This window comes from Salvelinus fontinalis, chromosome 3 (assembly GCF_029448725.1).
Source record: "Salvelinus fontinalis isolate EN_2023a chromosome 3, ASM2944872v1, whole genome shotgun sequence".
Taxonomy (NCBI): Eukaryota; Metazoa; Chordata; class Actinopteri; order Salmoniformes; family Salmonidae; genus Salvelinus; species Salvelinus fontinalis.
In genome coordinates, this window is record NC_074667.1 from 27,721,734 (window position 1) to 27,740,847 (window position 19,114).

A 19,114-nucleotide genomic window follows, 5' to 3' on the forward strand; every position below is an offset into this window, starting at 1 on the left:
CGTAACGGGTCTTGTGTAGATACATTCTATAAATCAGTGATTAATTGTATCAATGGCAGAGGAGGATGATTACATGCATGTGGTAAAAATAAAAAAATAAACATTATAAAGCACATAAAAAAAGTATATATTTCTAATCTGGAAATAGTTTCCAATCATGTCCTTCACTGGAACATGATAGGATGGACAGTCATAATTATGGCCCTATATCTGATGCACATGTGAAGCAAGTTTGCATACGTTGGATTTATATTGCAAAACAACAACAACAACAACAAAGAACGATAGGACGAGAAGCCTTTTCCGACAGCGCTGCCATTGATGAATTCGCCTGACTTCCAAAGAGGCGTGCCCGCTTGTGTGTTGTTCTGAGTGGGTGCGTGCGCGCCCCCTACTGTGTTTACGGGACAAGCTTGAAACGGTCAAGTCGCAAATTGGATTTTACAATGTAAATAGAAAGCAGGAGAATCATTCGCGAAGTCGTAAATATCTATTTAAAATTACCTTAGACTGGGTACATCAGTTATTTACTGAACTAGCTAATTGTGTATTTGCTGAAACAGTCATATCGGTGTTTTTAGGAATTACAAGTGGTTTAAAACAGAATAAATATGTATCGGTCTCTGTATGCTTTCCGATCCGCGGAGCCCAACTCGCTCCACTTCGGGGCCGGGGAGGGCTTTCTGATCCTGGAACGCAGCAACAAACACTGGTGGCTCGGCTCGCGCTGCAGTTCGGGCGAAACCGGCTACGTTCCCGCTTCTTACATCGAAAGGATTCAGGTATGTTTAACGGATTTTCACTTTCTCGATTAGTGAAAGTGGGACGTGGATTTTGACAAGCAGGTCCTCCATGCTAGCTTGTTAGCATGATAAAAGAGTGGACCACAGAGAATTGAACGAGGAGGCGAGGTCCAATTGGTGCGTGCATTCCAATAGACCTCACTGCAGTTACTTTTGTGGCTTTCAAGTGACGGTTCTCCCTGAATGGGAGACATGAGACAGATCATTTTGCTCTACTGCATTGCCTGTGCCTCAGTTGTTTCTCATGAATCAAATCAAATTGTATTGGTCACATACACATATTTAGCAGATTTTATTGCGGGTGTAGCGAAATGCTTGTGTTCCTACCTTGAACAGTGCAGTAATATCTAACAAATCATTACAATACACACAAATCTAAAAGTAAAAGAATGGAATTAAGAAATATATAAATATTAGGACGAGTAATGCCGGAGTGGCATTGACTAAAATACAGTACAATATAATACAGTACATACATATGAATTGAGTAAAGCAGAATGTAAACATTATCATACTAGACTTTTTGCTGCATTATTAAACAGTATTTTCCACATTCAATACGCTATGCTAACGTTTACATGTTAACAAAAATATGTTAAGAATAAATCAAAATGTTTCAAATGGGATAATGAGAGAGGCTCAGAGAGGCTTGGCAAGTTCGCAATGCCATCTGGGTGTGCACCGCAGGGGTCGTTGCGACATAAGCCAAAATTGCATGAAAATGTGGCGCAGCGTCTATCATTTGTGTGTCACGCGCATCTCAGATCTCGTGACTGATGTGAGATTAGAGCAAGTACAGTACATATGATATATTGCTAAACACAAATACAACTGTAATCAAATGTCTTATGCTTTCTATGGAGATAGGGAATTAACTGTGCCAAATATAGGTCAGTTAGGAAGTTGTAATAGTAGAATGCACAAGGTGCAATTTCGAATTTGGATTTTGCATCATCAGTTCCTCTTCTCATGTTAGTTGTTGCATACCTTAGAGAGCTATTTATAAGTTGTCAGAAATGTACAGATCAACTAGCCCATGTCAGCTAATGTTTTTATTTTATTTAGGTTTTTTAGCCCATAGATATTGTTGTAATTTTTTGGTCACTCGTATCACATGAGACATGGCAAAATGTATGGAATTGCAAGAAATGTAGCTTTAAAACGGCAACATTTTCTTTTTACCCCATGACAAAATATGTAGAAATGTTCTCCACTAACAAGAGAGGTGTGAACATTTTGTGGCATGAACAGTGCTTGTGCCCATAAAAATAGACCTGGCACGTGCGTGGCAGGTGGGGCGTGAGATGTTCCCCAATGCTGGAAGGGGGGCCCCTAGTGAAAATGTTTGTGAACCCCTGAGTTAGAGCTATGCTTAGATTGTGACAGAATACAGCTACTCTTACAGATTCATGCATGCATCCATTAGCCTGAGATGTACTCTTAAGGAGCCTACCGTTTCTCCTTAAAACACTGAATTTTAGGACCCCTTTAGGTATAAAAAAACCCCACTACTGTAGCCAGTAGAAACGCATTGAATAACAGATTCATAAATGGCTCAGTAAATATTTAAGTTTTTTGTGGACACACACCTACCTCCATACTTCCATTAATTTGTATGGGTTACCTTTAGACGAGTCTCGTGACACTGAAAACGGAGAACACCATGGTGAGAGTGTCTCCTTTCCACATTGGAGTCATATTTAGGGTTGCAAAGGATCGGAAACTATCCAGTAAATTTCCGGTAAATTAAGCCCAGGACTTTTGCTTAAATTCATCAAAAAAAGTTAGCTTATAGCAGTGAACCTTTTTTTTGTAGGATACACATAAGGCAATTCTAGGTCTTGGGGTATATTTTGGTTAAACTATCCCCAATTCAATGGAATTGCAACCCTCTGCATGCGCAGTGCACTCTTCCATCACATGTACAGTTGATTCTCAAGATCTTGCACATTAATGAGATGCTATTGAGCCCACACTACTACACTGTCTGAGCCAAGGACTACATGCTTTCTGTTAAGTTTTCATTACAAGACTGGGTGGGGTAAATATATTTATGACATACATAAGTTTTTGTTAACTAGTAAATAGTAGCCTACAGCAAAGTGTGTTTAAATAATTTCTAGCTTGTTAACAATTTCTGCTAGTTGGTTTCTGCTACCATGTGGGTTTTTAGCTTGCTTGAGCATGCTAACTGAGGAGTGTTAATTCACCTGTTTCCATCATGTTTCATTTTAAAACATTTATCTTACAAAGGAGTTGTTTAATCCAACTGCTAACTGTTTATCTGTACATGGAATTGTATTTGCTTCTTTTTTTTTTTTTTTTTTTTTTTTTACAAATGTTTTCCTAATCTTTACAGGAAAATGCCACAGGCACTATCTGATGTGTGGAGACATTTCACTGCAGCTAATGTAGAAGGAAAAGTTGTGTACATTTGCAAATAATGCGCCAAATCATATGTGAAGAATGCAACACATCTGGCCAAGTGCATAACGTTCCATCAGCACTCACAACAAGCAACCTCTGACAAAAGTCCCTCTACTTCTATTCGTGGTGAAAATGATGAATCAGACACCTTATCGATAGCAACAGCTCATGGTCCTCCTGGAATCAGAAGTTTTTTTGACTCAATGGAGGAACGTGGTCAGAGAAATGCGAATGAATGTCTTGCTCGAGCTATGTATGCAACTGGTTCACCTCTGATGCTCACAGGCAATGTGTATTGGAAGAGATTTCTGAATGTTCTTCACCCAGCATACACCCCTCCCAACCATGCTTGCTTTATCTACTTTTTTGCTGGATGCAGAGTTCAACAGAGTTCAAGTGAAGGTCAAGCAAATCATAGAGAAAGCAGACTGTATTGCAATCATCTCTGTGGGTGGTCGAATGTTCGTGGGCAAGGAATAATTAACTACATCATCTCCACCCCATCAACCAGTATTCTACAAGAGCACAGACACAAGGGACAACAGACACACTAGTCTCTACATTGCAGATGAGCTGAAGGCAGTTATCAATGACCTTGAACCACAGAAGGTATTTGTACTGGTGATAGACAATGCTGTGAACATGAAGGCTGCTTGGTCTAAAGTGTAGGAGTCCTTCCTACCATCACATCACACCCATTGGCTGTGCTGCTCATGCATTGAATCTGCTCCTCAAGGACATCGTGGCACTGAAAACAATGGATACACTCTACAAGAGAGCCAAGGAAATGGTTATGTATGTGAAGGGTCATCAAGTTATAGCACCAAAGTGAGAAGAATAAGAGCACCACATTGAAGCTGCCCAGCAACACCCGTTGGGGTGGTGTTGTCATCATGTTTGACAGTCTCCTGGAGGGGAAGGAGTCTCTCCAAGAAATGGCCATTTCACAGTCTGCTGATATGGACAGCCCCATCAAGAGGATCCTTCTGGATGATGTATTTTGTGAGAGAGTGGGAAGCAGCCTGAAACTCCTGAAACCTATAGTAGTAGCCATTGCACGGATTGAGGGAGACAATGCCATCCTGTCTGATGTTTAGACTCTACTCTGTAAGAGAAGAAATCTGTACTGCCCTGCCCACTTCACTGTTGCTCCAAGCAGAGGAAACTGCAGTTCTGAAATACGGCAAAAAGCATCAAGACTTCTGCCTGAAACCCATACACGCCGCAGCATACATGTTGGACACCAAGTATGCTGGCAAGAGCATCCTGTCTGGTGCAGAGATCAACAAGGCCATCACTATCGTGTCTTGCCTCCTTGGCCTGGATAAGGGCAAGGTTCTTGGCAGTCTGGCGAAGTACACTTCCAAGCAAGGGCGTTGGTATGGAGATGCAATATGGCAGTCGTGCTAACATATCTCATCAGCCACCTGGTGAAAGGGACTTTGTGGATCTGAGTCTCTTTCCCCTGTTGCCTCTATCATCCTCTAAATCCCACCAACATCAGCCGCTTCAGAGCGCAACTGGTCCTTGTTTGGGAACACACACACCAAAGCACGCAACAGGCTGACTAATACAAGGGTTGAAAATTGGTGGGCATCCGGGCAAATTTTAGGCTTTTTGAGCTTGACAACGAGCCATCCTCAACACGGTTGGAAAGTGACAGTGAAGATGAGGCCTCAGAGTCTGATGTTCAAGATGTGGACTTTGAGGAGGTCCAGGGAGAATACATGAAAGCCTGAGAAGAAGACAACCAAAGCTTTAGTTTCTAGACTATCATTTTACAGAACTTTGTTGAAAACGTTTTTGGGAGCTGCGATGGATCATTGGGGATCATTCAATATTCCCTTTCTTTTGTTGTTCAGTGAAATCATCCCAATGTGAAGAGTCAACTCATTAAATTAAAGTTAAATTCGTTTTAAAAAAAAATGGAATCATTGAGTTTATAAACCCTCCAAACAAACATGGTCTCTTTTTTGCTTTTCTGAGTAAGGTAGGTGTTTCAGCCTAGCTCAGTGCTTTCCATGGTTGTGGAGCAGCCAGCGGAAAATAAGGAGCGTAGGGGTTGGTAATGCTCTCTAGATGCACCGTGATTGGCTCAGTGTTCTGTCACTCATGGGGACACTACCTCACTGCCAAATCTAAGGGTAGACCTCGAAAATTCAAGCCCCTTGGGTGCTGCCATAGAGTTACATTAGAGGTGACCATCCAAGAAGGCTCAAGGTAATTGGCCACAGATAAAATGTCAAATCATGTTATATCTACGGTAGCTTTGATTGGACTGATGTTAACATCATACTTTCAAAATCTTAGCTAGCAGTCATCATTATGAGTCAAGTCAACAATCTATTGGCAAATCCTTTTTAATCCTTGTCATATGAAGAGAAATTATAGATAAAACGCATCAGTGCTCATCGGCCCTTGGACATAAACATTACACAATAAGTTGAAAATTGCAAATTTAACAGTGAGTGGTTTGTAAGGAATCAGAGGCTAACTGCAATCACTAGCCTGCTATTCAGTAGAGTGGATGTGTAGTCCCAATTCTGGGTTTAAGGGTCTCTTTTCCAAGTTTAAAATGCTAAACATTCAGCATTGGCCATGCTGTCAATCCAGCATGATTTCAGCCGCGCTCAAAACAACTGAACTGAGAAATCTGATTACAGCGAATTCAAGACAACTGGGAATTCGGGGAAAAAACTAGCTCCGACTGGGAAAGTACGTTTTGAATGGTCATCCAACTCAGAATTGTAAATCGGGAGCTCGGGCCTCTTTCTAGAGCTACGACCTGAAGATCACTGACGTCATCCTGATTCGACCTTATTTTTTTCCGAGTTCCCACCCAAAAATCCAGAGAATGCCAGACTTTGATGACAAAGTTAGATGACAAAATTTGCCCACGAAGGACCGCTGCGCCACCGTCCTGTTCAAGTAAGCACAGCACAACAAGGTGAGTCCAAAAATGTTCTGTATGCTGCTGCATAAATTATGTCATATGCCAGGGAGATATGTATACTGTAGCTAAGAAAGTAATACTACTTAATTCCGCCTGCTGTTCAGACTTGGTGGTGCACATGTAGCCTATAACCTGTTTTAGGGAAATGTAATCATTGAATATTGAAAGAGCTTTCATTGTCTGCTTATATGCCCACTTTATTTATCCTTTGGTTCTGACTTGGTGTACAGGGAGAACACTGTAAGAACACCCGATGTTCTGAATTCTGTTGCTGTACATTTCAAAAGTGCTAAACAAATAGATATATTGACTACGTCCCTCCTAGCTCGCTCATTAATGTCTTAATCAAAGTTATGTGTTGCCTCTTATCCGCTCATCGTTCTCTTATGCCATAGTTTGTACATCTCAATTGTCAGTAGAAACCACATTTGTTTAAGCAAGTCAGTCATATCAGCTATGTTTAAAAAAAAAAATGTAAATTAGTCTGAATGAACTGTTTCGTTGCCAGACAAGGCTCCGCTGATAGCCAGGTGTAGCAGTGGTAAGGTGTTGGGACAGCTTTATGTAGGCCCTAACAGTTTGTGTGCACCGTTTGTCACTGTTATAGTGCAATTCATCTATTGTTTAGTGGTGTGTTGTGTAGTGGCTTTGCTGGCACACATCCCCAAAATGTTTTCATTTGTTTGCCCTACCAAGATTTACATGTTAAAATCGCCACTGGTTTCATGGTCTGGCAAACACCGCTGTAGCTCGGCCAACTTCGACCTCAGATGCGGAAGGCCGACATTGGCAAATGCAGTAGATTGAGACGCATATATCTCTAGCTTAAACTGACGGATTTTGATGGGGATTTATTTGTTCCTTAGCCAAATGCTCCATCTAAACGTGAATCGATTCTCTATTGCGGTACGGTTCTAGAAACATAAAGCCCTTTACTTTCATATTACATCAAAATAATTTCACAAATGCAAAATATACACTTACACTCACTGTTTTAACCGGATTGAACACAGTTGCAGCCAACAGTGTTTTTCAGTGACAACACATTTCTGTTGGCCTTCGTCCATAACACACAGGTGTCGGGAGCATACTAGATAGCTAATTAGCACATGTGGTCCCTCTGTCTCCCGTCTGTCTTCCGCAAACACGCGCCATAACATGGATATATGGCCGTGTGGGAACACTAACCGTAACTCTATAAAGGTGTGTATCAATGTAACCTTTTGTTTTATGAAAGTTATTTCTCGCCGATATGAAAGAGAAGGTCCTTATGCTTCCGAAACCGTACAGCAAGCGACGTGTGTTAATGTTCAAACCTAGTGTCGGGGCTCTTAAAAAAATTAAATACAGAAGACACCTTCCTCCAATGACTCGTATGTGTAATGTAATGGAACTGAGAGTCATGATCAAGGGCTAGCATCCCATATGATGTCATAGCCACACAGATGGAGGCTCCAATGCACTTTTATTGAGTCAGTGTGAACTGCTTGTTTCTGAGTGTGTTTTGCTGAAATTTCATCTGACTAATCAGTCAAACGAAACAATGGTGAAACAGACCGATATTCAGTGTGCATTCTCTGACTGTGCAGCGGGATTTGCTGTGTCTGTCCGAGTGTGTCCCTGCCTGGGTCGTGTAGTAGGTATGTTCCTGTTCAAGAGGGTTTGGTTTTGGTTAGATAACTGTGCTGTCCTAGATTTTCCGCCCGGAGTCCCATTTTGCCTTCCAGCCAAATGTTTTGTTTGTTTTTGTTTCCAGTTTCATAATAATGAATGCTGATTATGAATATTTCACTCTCTCTCTCTCTGCCCTCCTTTCCTCTGTTCTTCAGGCTCCGGAGCAGGATGAAGTGTTACAGTCTATCGACAGGGCCATCGAAGGGATCCATAACGTGGCCATGAAGAACGGGGGCAAATACAACCTGGAGCAGCGAGACGTGCTACAGTGAGTACAACATTAGCATGCACACAAACACACACAGATGCATACACACACGCACACTCACGCACACACATTTTCCCATTCAGGCACGTGCACAAATAGGGCTCTACCTGTGCAGAGCACATGCCCCTTTGCCCTTCCAGTCTCCAAAGTGCCCTTTTCGGTGGTAATAAAATTCCCCCCTAAATGTTTTATTTTTTCAGAAATGTTTCGGTCATTTTTCTTCGGAACCCACTGCCCGCAAGTCATCGTCAAGTCATTTCAGCAAGTCATGACACCATTTCAGATTGTTCTGAAATGGTTTCTGTAATTAGAAACAGATACGATAAGCATTCCTGTTACATTTGTTGAAAGACAATTTGAACTAAGAAAATTGATTGAACCCAAATTGGACATTTCAATTGATAGGATTCATATAATATTCAATAAATATAGTACCCAACATCCGATTTGGAACAAACCTCTTCATAACAATGAAGTCATCCACGGACCCCCAACACCAAGACTACCCCAACGGCCAGTATACAGTATCAGTTCTCTATGTTTGACAAGTAGTGTATTGCTGGAGTTTTGTTTATTCATACTATGTAATCTCAGTGAATTTAATGATGTCCCCCCCTGTTCAGAGAAATTAGCCATTGAAGTTGCTTGCATTTCCCCTCATAAATTAGTGAAAGTACACCGTTTTGCCCACTGATGCTGCTGTTCCTGCTACTGCCACAACCTTTTATCAATTTTACTGGTCTCTTGTATGTATCAAGTGGATCAAAATTTTTTTTTTGCAACATTGGGTAGAAAACCATTAGCTTTTGCTCATGTAGAAAATAAATTGTGTGGTCATCCTCGCAAGTCAAGCCAGTCCTCCATCAATGCAATTCAGTTTGTCCAAACCTCTCGCCCACACGAAGGCCGGTTGGACGTACTGCCAAATTCTCTAAAACAACATTTTAGACGGCAAGTGGTAGAGAAATTAACATTAAATTCTCTGGCACAGCTCTGGTGGACATTCCTGCAGTCAGCATGCCAATTTCACACTCCCTCAAAACTTGAGACATCTTTGGCGTTGTCTGACAAAACTGCACATTTTAGAGAGGCATTTTATTGTCCCCAGCACACGGTGCACTTATGTAATGATCATGCTATTTAATCAGCTTCTTGATATTCCACACCTGTCTGGTTGATGGATTATTTTGGCAAAGAAGAAATGCTCACTAACAGAGATGTAAAATGTTAGAAAAATACACTTTTTTGTGGAACATTTCTGGGATATTTTATTTCAGCTCATGAAACACAGGACCAACACTTTACATGTTTAATTGATATTTTTGTTCAGTGTAGTATGAATAAACAATACACCAAGCCACAGCTTTATACTACTTGTCAAACATAGAGAACTTATACTGTATACTTGCCGTTAGTGTGGGGTGTGGTGGGTCCGTGGGTAGCTTTTGCCATTTTTTTTGGTCTCCCTCATGTCTCACTCATCGTTTGGAAGAATTTTTGTACAAATCGGATGTTAGTTACTATATTTGTTAAATATTATATCAATTCTATAAATGAAAAGGGCCAATTTGTGTGAAATCAGTTAGCTTAATTTCTCAGAGATCAAAATAATGTTGCAGGAATTCTAATCTTAGGTGTTTCTAACTACAGAAATTATATCAGAATAATCTGAGATGGTGGGTGTCGAAATCCTATTTCTTGTGGAATGACGCAGAGGTAAATCACAATCAGTAAAAGAAATCAGGCTAGCTAACTAGCAGTTTTACATCAGTCATCAACTTCATGATCAGCTGATGGACTTTACAGAAAAACCACATGATTTTACGTTTGAAAATCACATGATTTCACATGAAATCAGGCCCGCTTTCACGTGTAGTTTCATGTTGCTTGACATTTTTTCACGTTATCACATTAACTTCACACAAGATCACATGAAAACATGCATTTTTGGAACACTACACGTGTACACGTCAAATACATGTGTTTTTTCTGTAAGTGAGCCCACCCTTTTTTCACAATGTCAATAATGTCTTTAGGAGGCACTGTAACTAGCTTGATTACAATTGGTGATGATGAGTGAGTGTGTTACAGAAATAAATTGGCCTATGTAAAATAAAAAAATACAAATAAAAATGTTTTGGCTACTGAGGCATTTAGAGCACCTGTCCCCTGAAAAGGTCTGTGCACGGCCCTGCTCCTATTGTTATACCATACACAACCACGCATGCAAACTAGTTTCATGTTGTCTGATATTTGAATGGTCACTATGTAGAATCGTCATGCTGCAGGTTCCTGATTGGTGCATTTTCTGCATTGTGATCAGTTATCTTCATAAGCTCCATCTGAAATAGCCCCCTATTCATTATTTAGCCTGGTCCACTATTTTAGTAGTATTAAATGCTGTTTCAGACATAGCCACTCTCTCTCTCTCTCTCTCTGTGTGTCTGTCTGGAACAGGAAGTTGATCCATCACAGGAAGGAGACCCTGTCAAGGCGAAGTCCAACTTCATCCAGTCACAAGCAGGGCCTGCCCTCATCTACCAGCGAACTGTCCCTCAGCCACACCCCTCAACCACCCAATGGTGTCAGCCGCACCCTGTCAGAGAGTACCGACAATCTTCAAGGGCTTTACCAGGTATTGCAGACTAGTATTCATACACACCTGAACAAGAATACTTCATAGTCAATTTTTTGAGGAACCTGAGACAAGTGCATGCACATAAATATCCTGATATTTACTCTTCTCTCTTGCAGGTGCCTCCTCAGCCCCGCCGTGCAGCACCCATAACCCCTCCCCCTCCTGAGAAACAAAGAGCCAGCCGACGCCCAGGTGACTGTCTCACTATCACCATGGAGACGCAGAGCTACTCATCTTCTATCCAGACACACACAAGCGCACACACACACACACACACACACACACACACACACACACACACACACACACACACACACACACACACACACACACACACACACACACACACACACACACACACATATACACACTACTCATGCAATCTACTGCAACATTACTTCTACACTGACTCTATCCTCTCCCGCACTTCCTTAGTTTTCCTTGTTCTCTCGTTCTCAGCAGAGTTTTCCATTCCTCCACCTCCTGGCCCTACCCCTCCTGCCGGGACTGGCCTGTCCCCCTCGGTCAGCTCCGCCTCCCTGGACTCTGTCTCCTCCCACTCGGTGGTGTCCTCTGATGTCAGCCTGACAAGCGTTGCCAGCACCCCGCCCCCAGTGCCAAGTCGTGTGAAGCCCCCACCCCATCCTCCAGACAACCTGTCCCCCTCTACTCCCTCTCCCCAGCCAGTTCCCTCAAAGAAGGGCCATGCCCCCGAACCACCACCACCACAGCCCACTCCACCACCACAGCCCACTCCACCACCACAGCCCAGCACCGAGGACCAAACAGAAACCGACTGGCCTCTTGCCCCGCCCTCTGTCGCTGAAAGCACCCCCGGCAGCCCCTCTAACTCAGAGCCTGTTCCCGGGACAACAGGGGCGGAGCTTATCGAGCTGGTTCGGAGCAACACGGGCCTGAGTTACGAGCTGTCTCGGGTGGCGGTGGGTGTGGTCGTGGGTCACCTGCAGACCACCCTTCCTCAAGCCTCCTCTGCCTTAGAGAAGGTCCTCCTCTCATTGGTAGAGAGCAAGGTCAGTCACGTAACCGTATAGTCGTAGGATGTCAACTAACTTGCTCCAATATTTCATGTTAGGACTGTGTTATAACCACACCTTCCAGAACAGGGTTCTCCAACTGGCAGCCCGCTGAACGAATTTTGGCTGCAATGATTTTAAATTTTCAGAGTATTTTTTATTTTTTTCCCGTTTTTATTGTTGGACATAAAATACTGTAAAAACACCAGCAAATCAGCTCAAGGTGATTATAATTTTGGAAAATTGTTCCAAAGTATTCCCACATAATAGAGATTATATGTGATCCTATACAAATGTAAGCAAGATTTGGAATTTGTATTTGTATTAAGGCTCCCTCTTCCTGTGGTCCAGCAACATTAAGGCAGTTATATACAAGAAAAAATATATTACATTTCATAACACTTTTCACAACACATGAAGTGTGTTCCCTCAGGCCACTACTCCATACTCTACTATCACATATCTACATGACAAAATCCATGTGTACGTGTGTGTACTGTAGAGCGTGTGTCGTATGTGTGTCTCTTCACAGTCCTCGCTGTTCTATAAGGTGTATTTTTATCTGTTTTTGAAATCTGATTCAACTGCTCTATGTAGTACTGTGCACCCCCAAGATTCTGTTCTTGACTTGGGGATTGTGAAGAAACCTCTGGTGGCATGTTTTGTGGGGTATGCATGGGTGTCCGAGCTGTGTGCTAGTAGTTTAGACCGACACCTCGGTGCATTCAGCATGTCAACACTTCTTACAAAAACAAGGAGTGATGAAGTCAATCTCTCCTCCACTTTGAGCCATGAGAGATTTACATGCATATTATTAATGTTAGATCTCTTTGTACATTTAAAGGTCACCCTGTTCTGAGTCAATTGTAATTTTCAGAGGTCCCTCTTTGTGGCAGCTGACCATACTACTGAACAGTAGTCCCGGTGCGACAAAACTAGGGCCTGTAGGACCTGCCTTGTTGATAGTGTTGTTAAGAAGGCAGAGTAGCGCTTTATTGTGGACAGACTTCTCCCTATCTTAGCTACTGTTGTATCAAATTATTACGTTTTGGTCAAATATTATTTATGTTTGGGCTTCTTGCCGTCAATTTGCGGTCTTCAAATGAATTGTAAATTATATACCGGCCCCCTGACCATCCACTCAAGAAAACGTCGGCCCGAGGCTAAAATCTAGTTGACAACCCCTGCTCTAGGAAGTGACGTTGTCAAATGCGCACGTTATACATCCGCGCCTGACGAGAAACTGTACACAAAGAAACCCGGAAAGCCTGCAAACTACAATGCTCTTTATACCGACTATAATTGTGACAATGTTTCCATCCGAAGTGGCTCTTTGGCAGGTCAAACAGATTCCACGTGCACGTAACATACCTCCCCCCCCTGACCTCTCCCTGTAGGATCAGAGATCTGCGTTGCCACAGGGACAAGTGTGTCACGATGAACAGCGCCTGGAGGTCATATTAGGCGACCTCGCCCGTCACGTCGACGACTCTCAGCAGCGCAGCTGGGCCCTTTACGAAGACCACTCCCTCATCGCATGTTACCTGGAGGAGCTGCTGAAGATACTGGTGAGACACGTGAACTCGGGGACAGTTGACTCAGGGCTGGCACCTGGATAGCGGCTGTGTCCAAAATGGCACCCTATTTCCTGTTTAGCGCACTACATGGAGAATAGGGTTCTGCTTGGGACGGAGCCAAACTCTTTCTTTGATTACCTGTTGGGGTTTGATGTGAGAGGACCACTGAGACCTTTGTTGAATCTAAGGAAGTGTGTGTGTGTGTGTGTATGTGTGTGTGTGTGTGTGTGTGTGTGTGTGTGTGTGTGTGTGTGTGTGTGTGTGTGTGTGTGTGTGTGTGTGTGTGTGTGTGTGTGTGTGTGTGTGTGTGTGTGTGTGTGTGTGTGTGTGTGTGTGTCCAGACGGATGCAGATCCAGTGGTGTGTAAGAGGATGTGCAGGGTCAACCACTCTGAGCCAGTGCTGTCACTAGTGTCCTACTATCAGATGGTAAGCAATTCTACTCCCACACCGTCGCTACTGTTCTCCTGTTGCCCACCCAAGAGGACCGCACTATTGTTAAATGTGTTGTTGGTGCTAGGAATGTACTTCATTATCATAGATTGAGTGACGTCTCACTGGCACGTTGTAAGCGATGTGTAACTGTGTGTTACTTCCTGTGTGCCACTGTGCAGGAGCACCGAGTGTCTCTACGCCTGCTGTTGCTTAAGGTGTTTGGGGCGATGTGTAGCCTGGACTCTGCCCTCATCTCCACCCTCCTCAACTCCATCCTGCCCATGGAGCTGGCCAGAGACCTACAGACTGACACACAGGGTGAGGAGGCCTCCCCTCTCTCTCTCGCTCTCTTTCTTTCTTTCTTACTTCCTCTGCCTTTCTCTCTCTCTGTCTCACTCTCCATCTGCCTGTCTCTCTCTCTCTCGTTGTATCCATCTATTCCTCTGGCATCCATTTCTTTCTTTTCTCTCCCTCTTTGAGACCTCGGTGTCCTTCCTTATGTCTTTCTGATTCAGTCTCTATTATTCAGCATATCTGTGCCCCACTATATTTCTTTCATTAATGTGTGTGTGCCTGTATCTCTTTCATTAATGTGTGTGTGCCTGTATCTCTTTCATTAATGTGTGTGTGCCTGTATCTCTTTCATTAATGTGTGTGTGCCTGTATCTCTTTCATTAACGTGTGTGTGCCTGTATCTCTAACCCCCCCCCCCCCCCCCCCCCCAGAGCATCAGAAGATGTGCTATACATCCTTGGTCCTGACTATGATCTTCTCTATGGGGGAGCAGGTGCCATATCACCACTATGGTACGTGCAATATCCCCTAACCCTTACTATGGTACGTGCAATATCCCCTAACCCCCTTAAATATCACCACGATATTGCTTTAAAAGCCAAATGTGTCAGCTATAGAAACAAAAGTCTAAAATGTATATATTGATTGATTGATTGATATAATTGACATTTTCTCCTCTCTCTCTCTGTGTCTCTCTCTCTCCATCCCTCCCTGCACAGAGCACTTAAACGCTAGCTTTGTTCAGTTCCTGCTAGATGTGGTAGAGGAGGGTCTTCCCTCTGACCCCACGGAACAGCTCCCTGACCTCTGCGTCAACCTCATCCTGGCCTTCAACCTGCACCTCACAGGTGAGTGGACAGAGGCTTTAGACAGAGCAAACACCTTTTAGTTTTTAGCCATCTGCAGTTTCTACATCCATTTTGGACTTCACTTCTAAATGATTCATATGTACCCATTGATTCCTGAAGAACATAACTTATAAACGCCTCATGACGAGCTTAGTTCAACTATCGTACCCCGTCAGAACCCAAAATATAAGCTTGTTTTACTCTAATGTTTGTAAACAAAAGTAGTAGTAAACATACACTGTGTAGTCTCAAAATAAGGTTAAAACTATAATCGTTATATCATGGATGGTCATTCCTTGCATCCATAGATCTGTCTATAAATGTGAGAGTGGTTACAATTCTCCAGCCCCATCCCTCAGCTTTGTTCCCGAAACATTGACGGGTAAACGCTTTGTCAGAGTTTTAACTGCGGATTGGCACTTTAAAGGGCTACTTGACTACTTTTCAACCTCATATTCATCGTGATCTGCAGCACCATACCAATTTAATAATGTATTTAATCAATGTGAGGTGAAGAAATGGTGAAGGGCCCCTTTAATGTGCCATCAGAATAGTGAATCGGGAATGTTCCCTATCAACTGCTTTATGCTTTGGGATAATAGAGACCCAAGTCCTCTTTTGAAAGATTTTGAATTACTTGAACTGTGTGTGTTTGACCTTCGAAGTGTGGTATTTGTGGTAGTGTAAAGTGTGTTATTTGAACGTGGATACTGTATGTTCTGTCTCTCTCTCTCTCAGTGCCCAGCAGCAACGTGATAATGCAGACTTTGATCAAGAAAAACGTGAAGCTCTTTTCTGAGAAAATAGTGCTGCTACTAAACCGAGGAGGTGAGGCACACACTTGTTAACATGGATTTTATTCAATGCAATTCAATACATTTCAATTCAATCGTATTTTTTTCAACCCACTCTCATTCCATTGCCATTTGTTTTCTGTTTTTACATTCTATGCTTCCTTTTTCCCTTTATCTCTCTCTTACTTGTTCTTTCTCTCCTCTCCAGATGACCCTGTGTGTGTCTTTAAACATGCTCCCCCTGCCCCACACTCAGTACTTAAGTTCCTGCAGGATGTCTTCGCCAGCCGAGACTCTGCTAACATCTTCTACCGCACGGACATGATGGTGATGATAGATATCGCTGTTCGATGCATCTCTGACCTCTCATCTGGGGAAAAGGTGAGACTGATACACACACACACACACACACACACCACTCCTCTTTCCATTGGCCAGCCAGCAGGAACCCTCGCCATGACATCATCCCGAACAGGAAAGCGAATGTCCGCTGTATAATGACTGTGTTAATGGCCTCTCGCCCTCTCTCTCTTTCACCTTCCGATCTTTCTTTCTTTTTTTCCTCCTCCTCCCAGTTGAGAATGGAGTACCTCGCGCTCATGCACTCCGTCATGCGCTCCACAGACTACCTGGAGCACCGGCACCGCCTCTCCGACCTGCAGGGCGCGCTGCAAAGGATTCTAAGAGAGGACGACTCGGGAGCGGACGAGGGCGGGTCCACGGCCAAACAGATGGATAAGCTAATAGTGCAGGAGATCTACAAGGAATTCCCTCAGATCAGAGACACCTAGGACGACTGAATATGACAGCGGTGGTGTGCACTCATGAGCCGGTAGTCTGTCTCCTTTATACCGAGGGATGGTACTGTGGCACTTCCTAGGGTTGACGGAAGGACTGTAGTCAGCTACTTAGTTTCTGAGTGTTACAACCCTCCGTCACACTTCTTACAGTTATGAGATAAAAGACGGCATGAGCACCAGCTGTCGCGGCGGTTGATTGCATCCGTTGTGTCATGATTATGATAATGCTATGTAGCTCTTATGACGGAGGATTCAAGTTACCCAACAGCATACTGCATTGTGCTTTAAATGTGCTCCCTTGTACTGAGGGACCAAACTGCGGTGTGAACGGAGGGTCTTGTAACCCTGGGACTGGTGTGCTGTATACCGTCTTCTTACTTTCAGTCTATTCATGTTTCTTGATCACTCTTATTCCTCACCACCTGGCATGGCCTCACAGTATGTTACTGAGACACTTCAAAGAAAAGACAAATTAGGTGATTATACTGATAACAAAACATTCTGGTCCAGTTTCCTAGACACTGATGAAGCCAAGTTCTGGACTGAAAAGCGTGCTCAACGGAGAATCTATATTAACTAGGCTTAATCTGTGTCCTGGAAACCAGACCTCTGACAATAATACATAATACATTCTAGGCTTTGAGGTTAGTTTAATACTCACTATTTATTGCAATGGCAATGCTGCTACATGAGCCTCATTTACCTTAATATCTATGGCTGTGATTCTCTGACTGAGCACAACTTGTGACCCTGCTTTCGCCATTACTTGTGACCTTGCTTTCGCCATTACTTGTGACCTTGCTTTCGCCATTACTTGTGACCTTGCTTTCGCCATTACTTGTGACCTTGCTTTCGCCGTTACTTGTGACCTTGCTTTCGCCATTTCTTGTTACCTTGCTTTTTTCCCTACACTTTATCTACAGTAACCTCCACTCTAGGCATGGCTAAAGTATGACATGCTCTAAATTCTTCTCAACCAGACCACTCTTACTCTGCTCTGCTGCTTGTGCTGTAGATGGAACGTAACGGTACTGTAATAACAAGCTGTAACACGCTGCTTCTACATACTAAGCCTTGACTAACTTCCTATATCGCTATGGCTCTCTGAAAGGGAATGTAGTTATTTATTCATAGGAAATAATAAGGGATTGATAAGATTCGATTGGTCAGTATTTTTTTTTTTTTTAAATGTAGTCTGGGGTTAACTAAGGGACTTGTCACCTAGATTGATTGATTGCTTTGCCCTGATCATTTTGGTCTGAAATCTATCAGTTACCACAGTATGGTGTCTCCCATCCTTAGGATGGCACTCTACTATGCCCCCTACTGTAATTTAACCCTTTACTATAGTACCCCTGAGAATCAGCCTACAAGACACAAAGCTTATCTTCTTAGTTTCCACCAGTTTTGCACGACACACAATTTTTATTTTGCAACTCTCACTCTTACTGACTTCTCTGAGTCACTGTCTCCCTCTCTGTCAGAGCTCTTTCTCTCTTTGTGTCATAGTTTATTTTTACTTGGCTCTGTTAGAGCTAATAGGGGGAAGTGTTTATGTGGCAAAATAGTCGTGGCCGTCATGATGCACGTATACCTAACACACACTTAAAAGGAAGTGTTTACACAAACATATATACCAGAGTGTATTTTCTCTGACGTATGTGTTTTTATTATCCAGTGTTCATGCATAAAAGCTATGCATGTGTGTGTCTATGTGCGGTTTGTGTATATTTTCGTAACTATGTATGGTTTTATCATCGTCCCTGTAGGTTTGAGCCTCCATTGTCCCTTAAGGTACGACTGTGTTATAGCAATAAAACCAACTGAACTATATTTTCCCAATTAAATATATCTGAAATGGTTGTTCAGAGAGGGGTGGTGCAACAAAGTGTATTTTCTTAATGTTTACAATCAACTAATAAACATCTCAATGAACAGTGAGGGTTCCAGTTGTTTTTTGTTAGTGTACTGTACACATTTCGGGTAAATATCAACATTTTAATAAAACAAGATGATTTTGATGCATATTTAGCAATACCAAATGTTTGCCATTTATATGAAATAGTATTTTGAAAAAGTAGGGTCCAATATTTTGTGAGAGGAAATGTTTAATTCTTACTGTAGTGTAGGCCTATAAAAATATGAAGCATTTATGGTCGAACACTAAGGCTTTATAAATGGGATGCACTGTTGAAACGCTACATCCCGAGGGGTTCGTGCTGATTGTACGGAGATTGTGACAGCCGGTTAACTGGCGTCCCTTGACAAAGCAAGAACAAGATGTACGTCAGGAGAAGTGCAGTATTATCATAAGGAGCGTTATACTTGGAATACGGAGGAGGAATGGAGGGAAAAAGAGAGGCAGAGGAGTGTAAGGGCTGTCGTTCTCCTCTTCCTCGGATGAGGAGAGAAGGATCAGTGGACCAATACGCAGCATTCGGGAAATAAGCCATCTCTTTATTTGCAACGATGGCAACACGAAAACAAACACTTACAAATTTACAAAACAAAAAAACGACGTAGACGAAAAAACCTGAACATGAACTTACATAACTAACGTAAAACTCACG

The 19,114-nt window shown here is 42.8% G+C and overlaps 1 protein-coding gene across 3 annotated transcripts; it reads left to right on the plus strand.

Moving 5' to 3' along the window:
* The first annotated feature begins 86 nt into the window (after positions 1 to 86).
* Positions 87 to 18,481, plus strand: LOC129842555 (NCK-interacting protein with SH3 domain-like). 3 transcript variants are annotated; one of them, XM_055911154.1, is made up of 13 exons: positions 87 to 782; positions 8,013 to 8,125; positions 10,583 to 10,760; positions 10,880 to 10,955; positions 11,223 to 11,794; positions 13,195 to 13,365; positions 13,716 to 13,802; positions 13,988 to 14,126; positions 14,534 to 14,614; positions 14,822 to 14,950; positions 15,689 to 15,778; positions 15,953 to 16,125; positions 16,320 to 18,481. In XM_055911154.1, exons 1-13 carry the CDS (start codon positions 612 to 614, stop codon positions 16,533 to 16,535), a joined length of 2,196 nt encoding a protein of 731 aa, XP_055767129.1. In that variant the 5' UTR covers positions 87 to 611; the 3' UTR covers positions 16,536 to 18,481. The 3 variants fall into 3 exon arrangements, with proteins under 3 accessions (XP_055767129.1, XP_055767138.1, XP_055767146.1); XM_055911163.1 differs by lacking the exon at positions 87 to 782 and adding an exon at positions 794 to 6,177; XM_055911171.1 differs by lacking the exon at positions 87 to 782 and adding an exon at positions 6,193 to 7,823.
* The last annotated feature ends 633 nt before the right edge of the window (positions 18,482 to 19,114 follow it).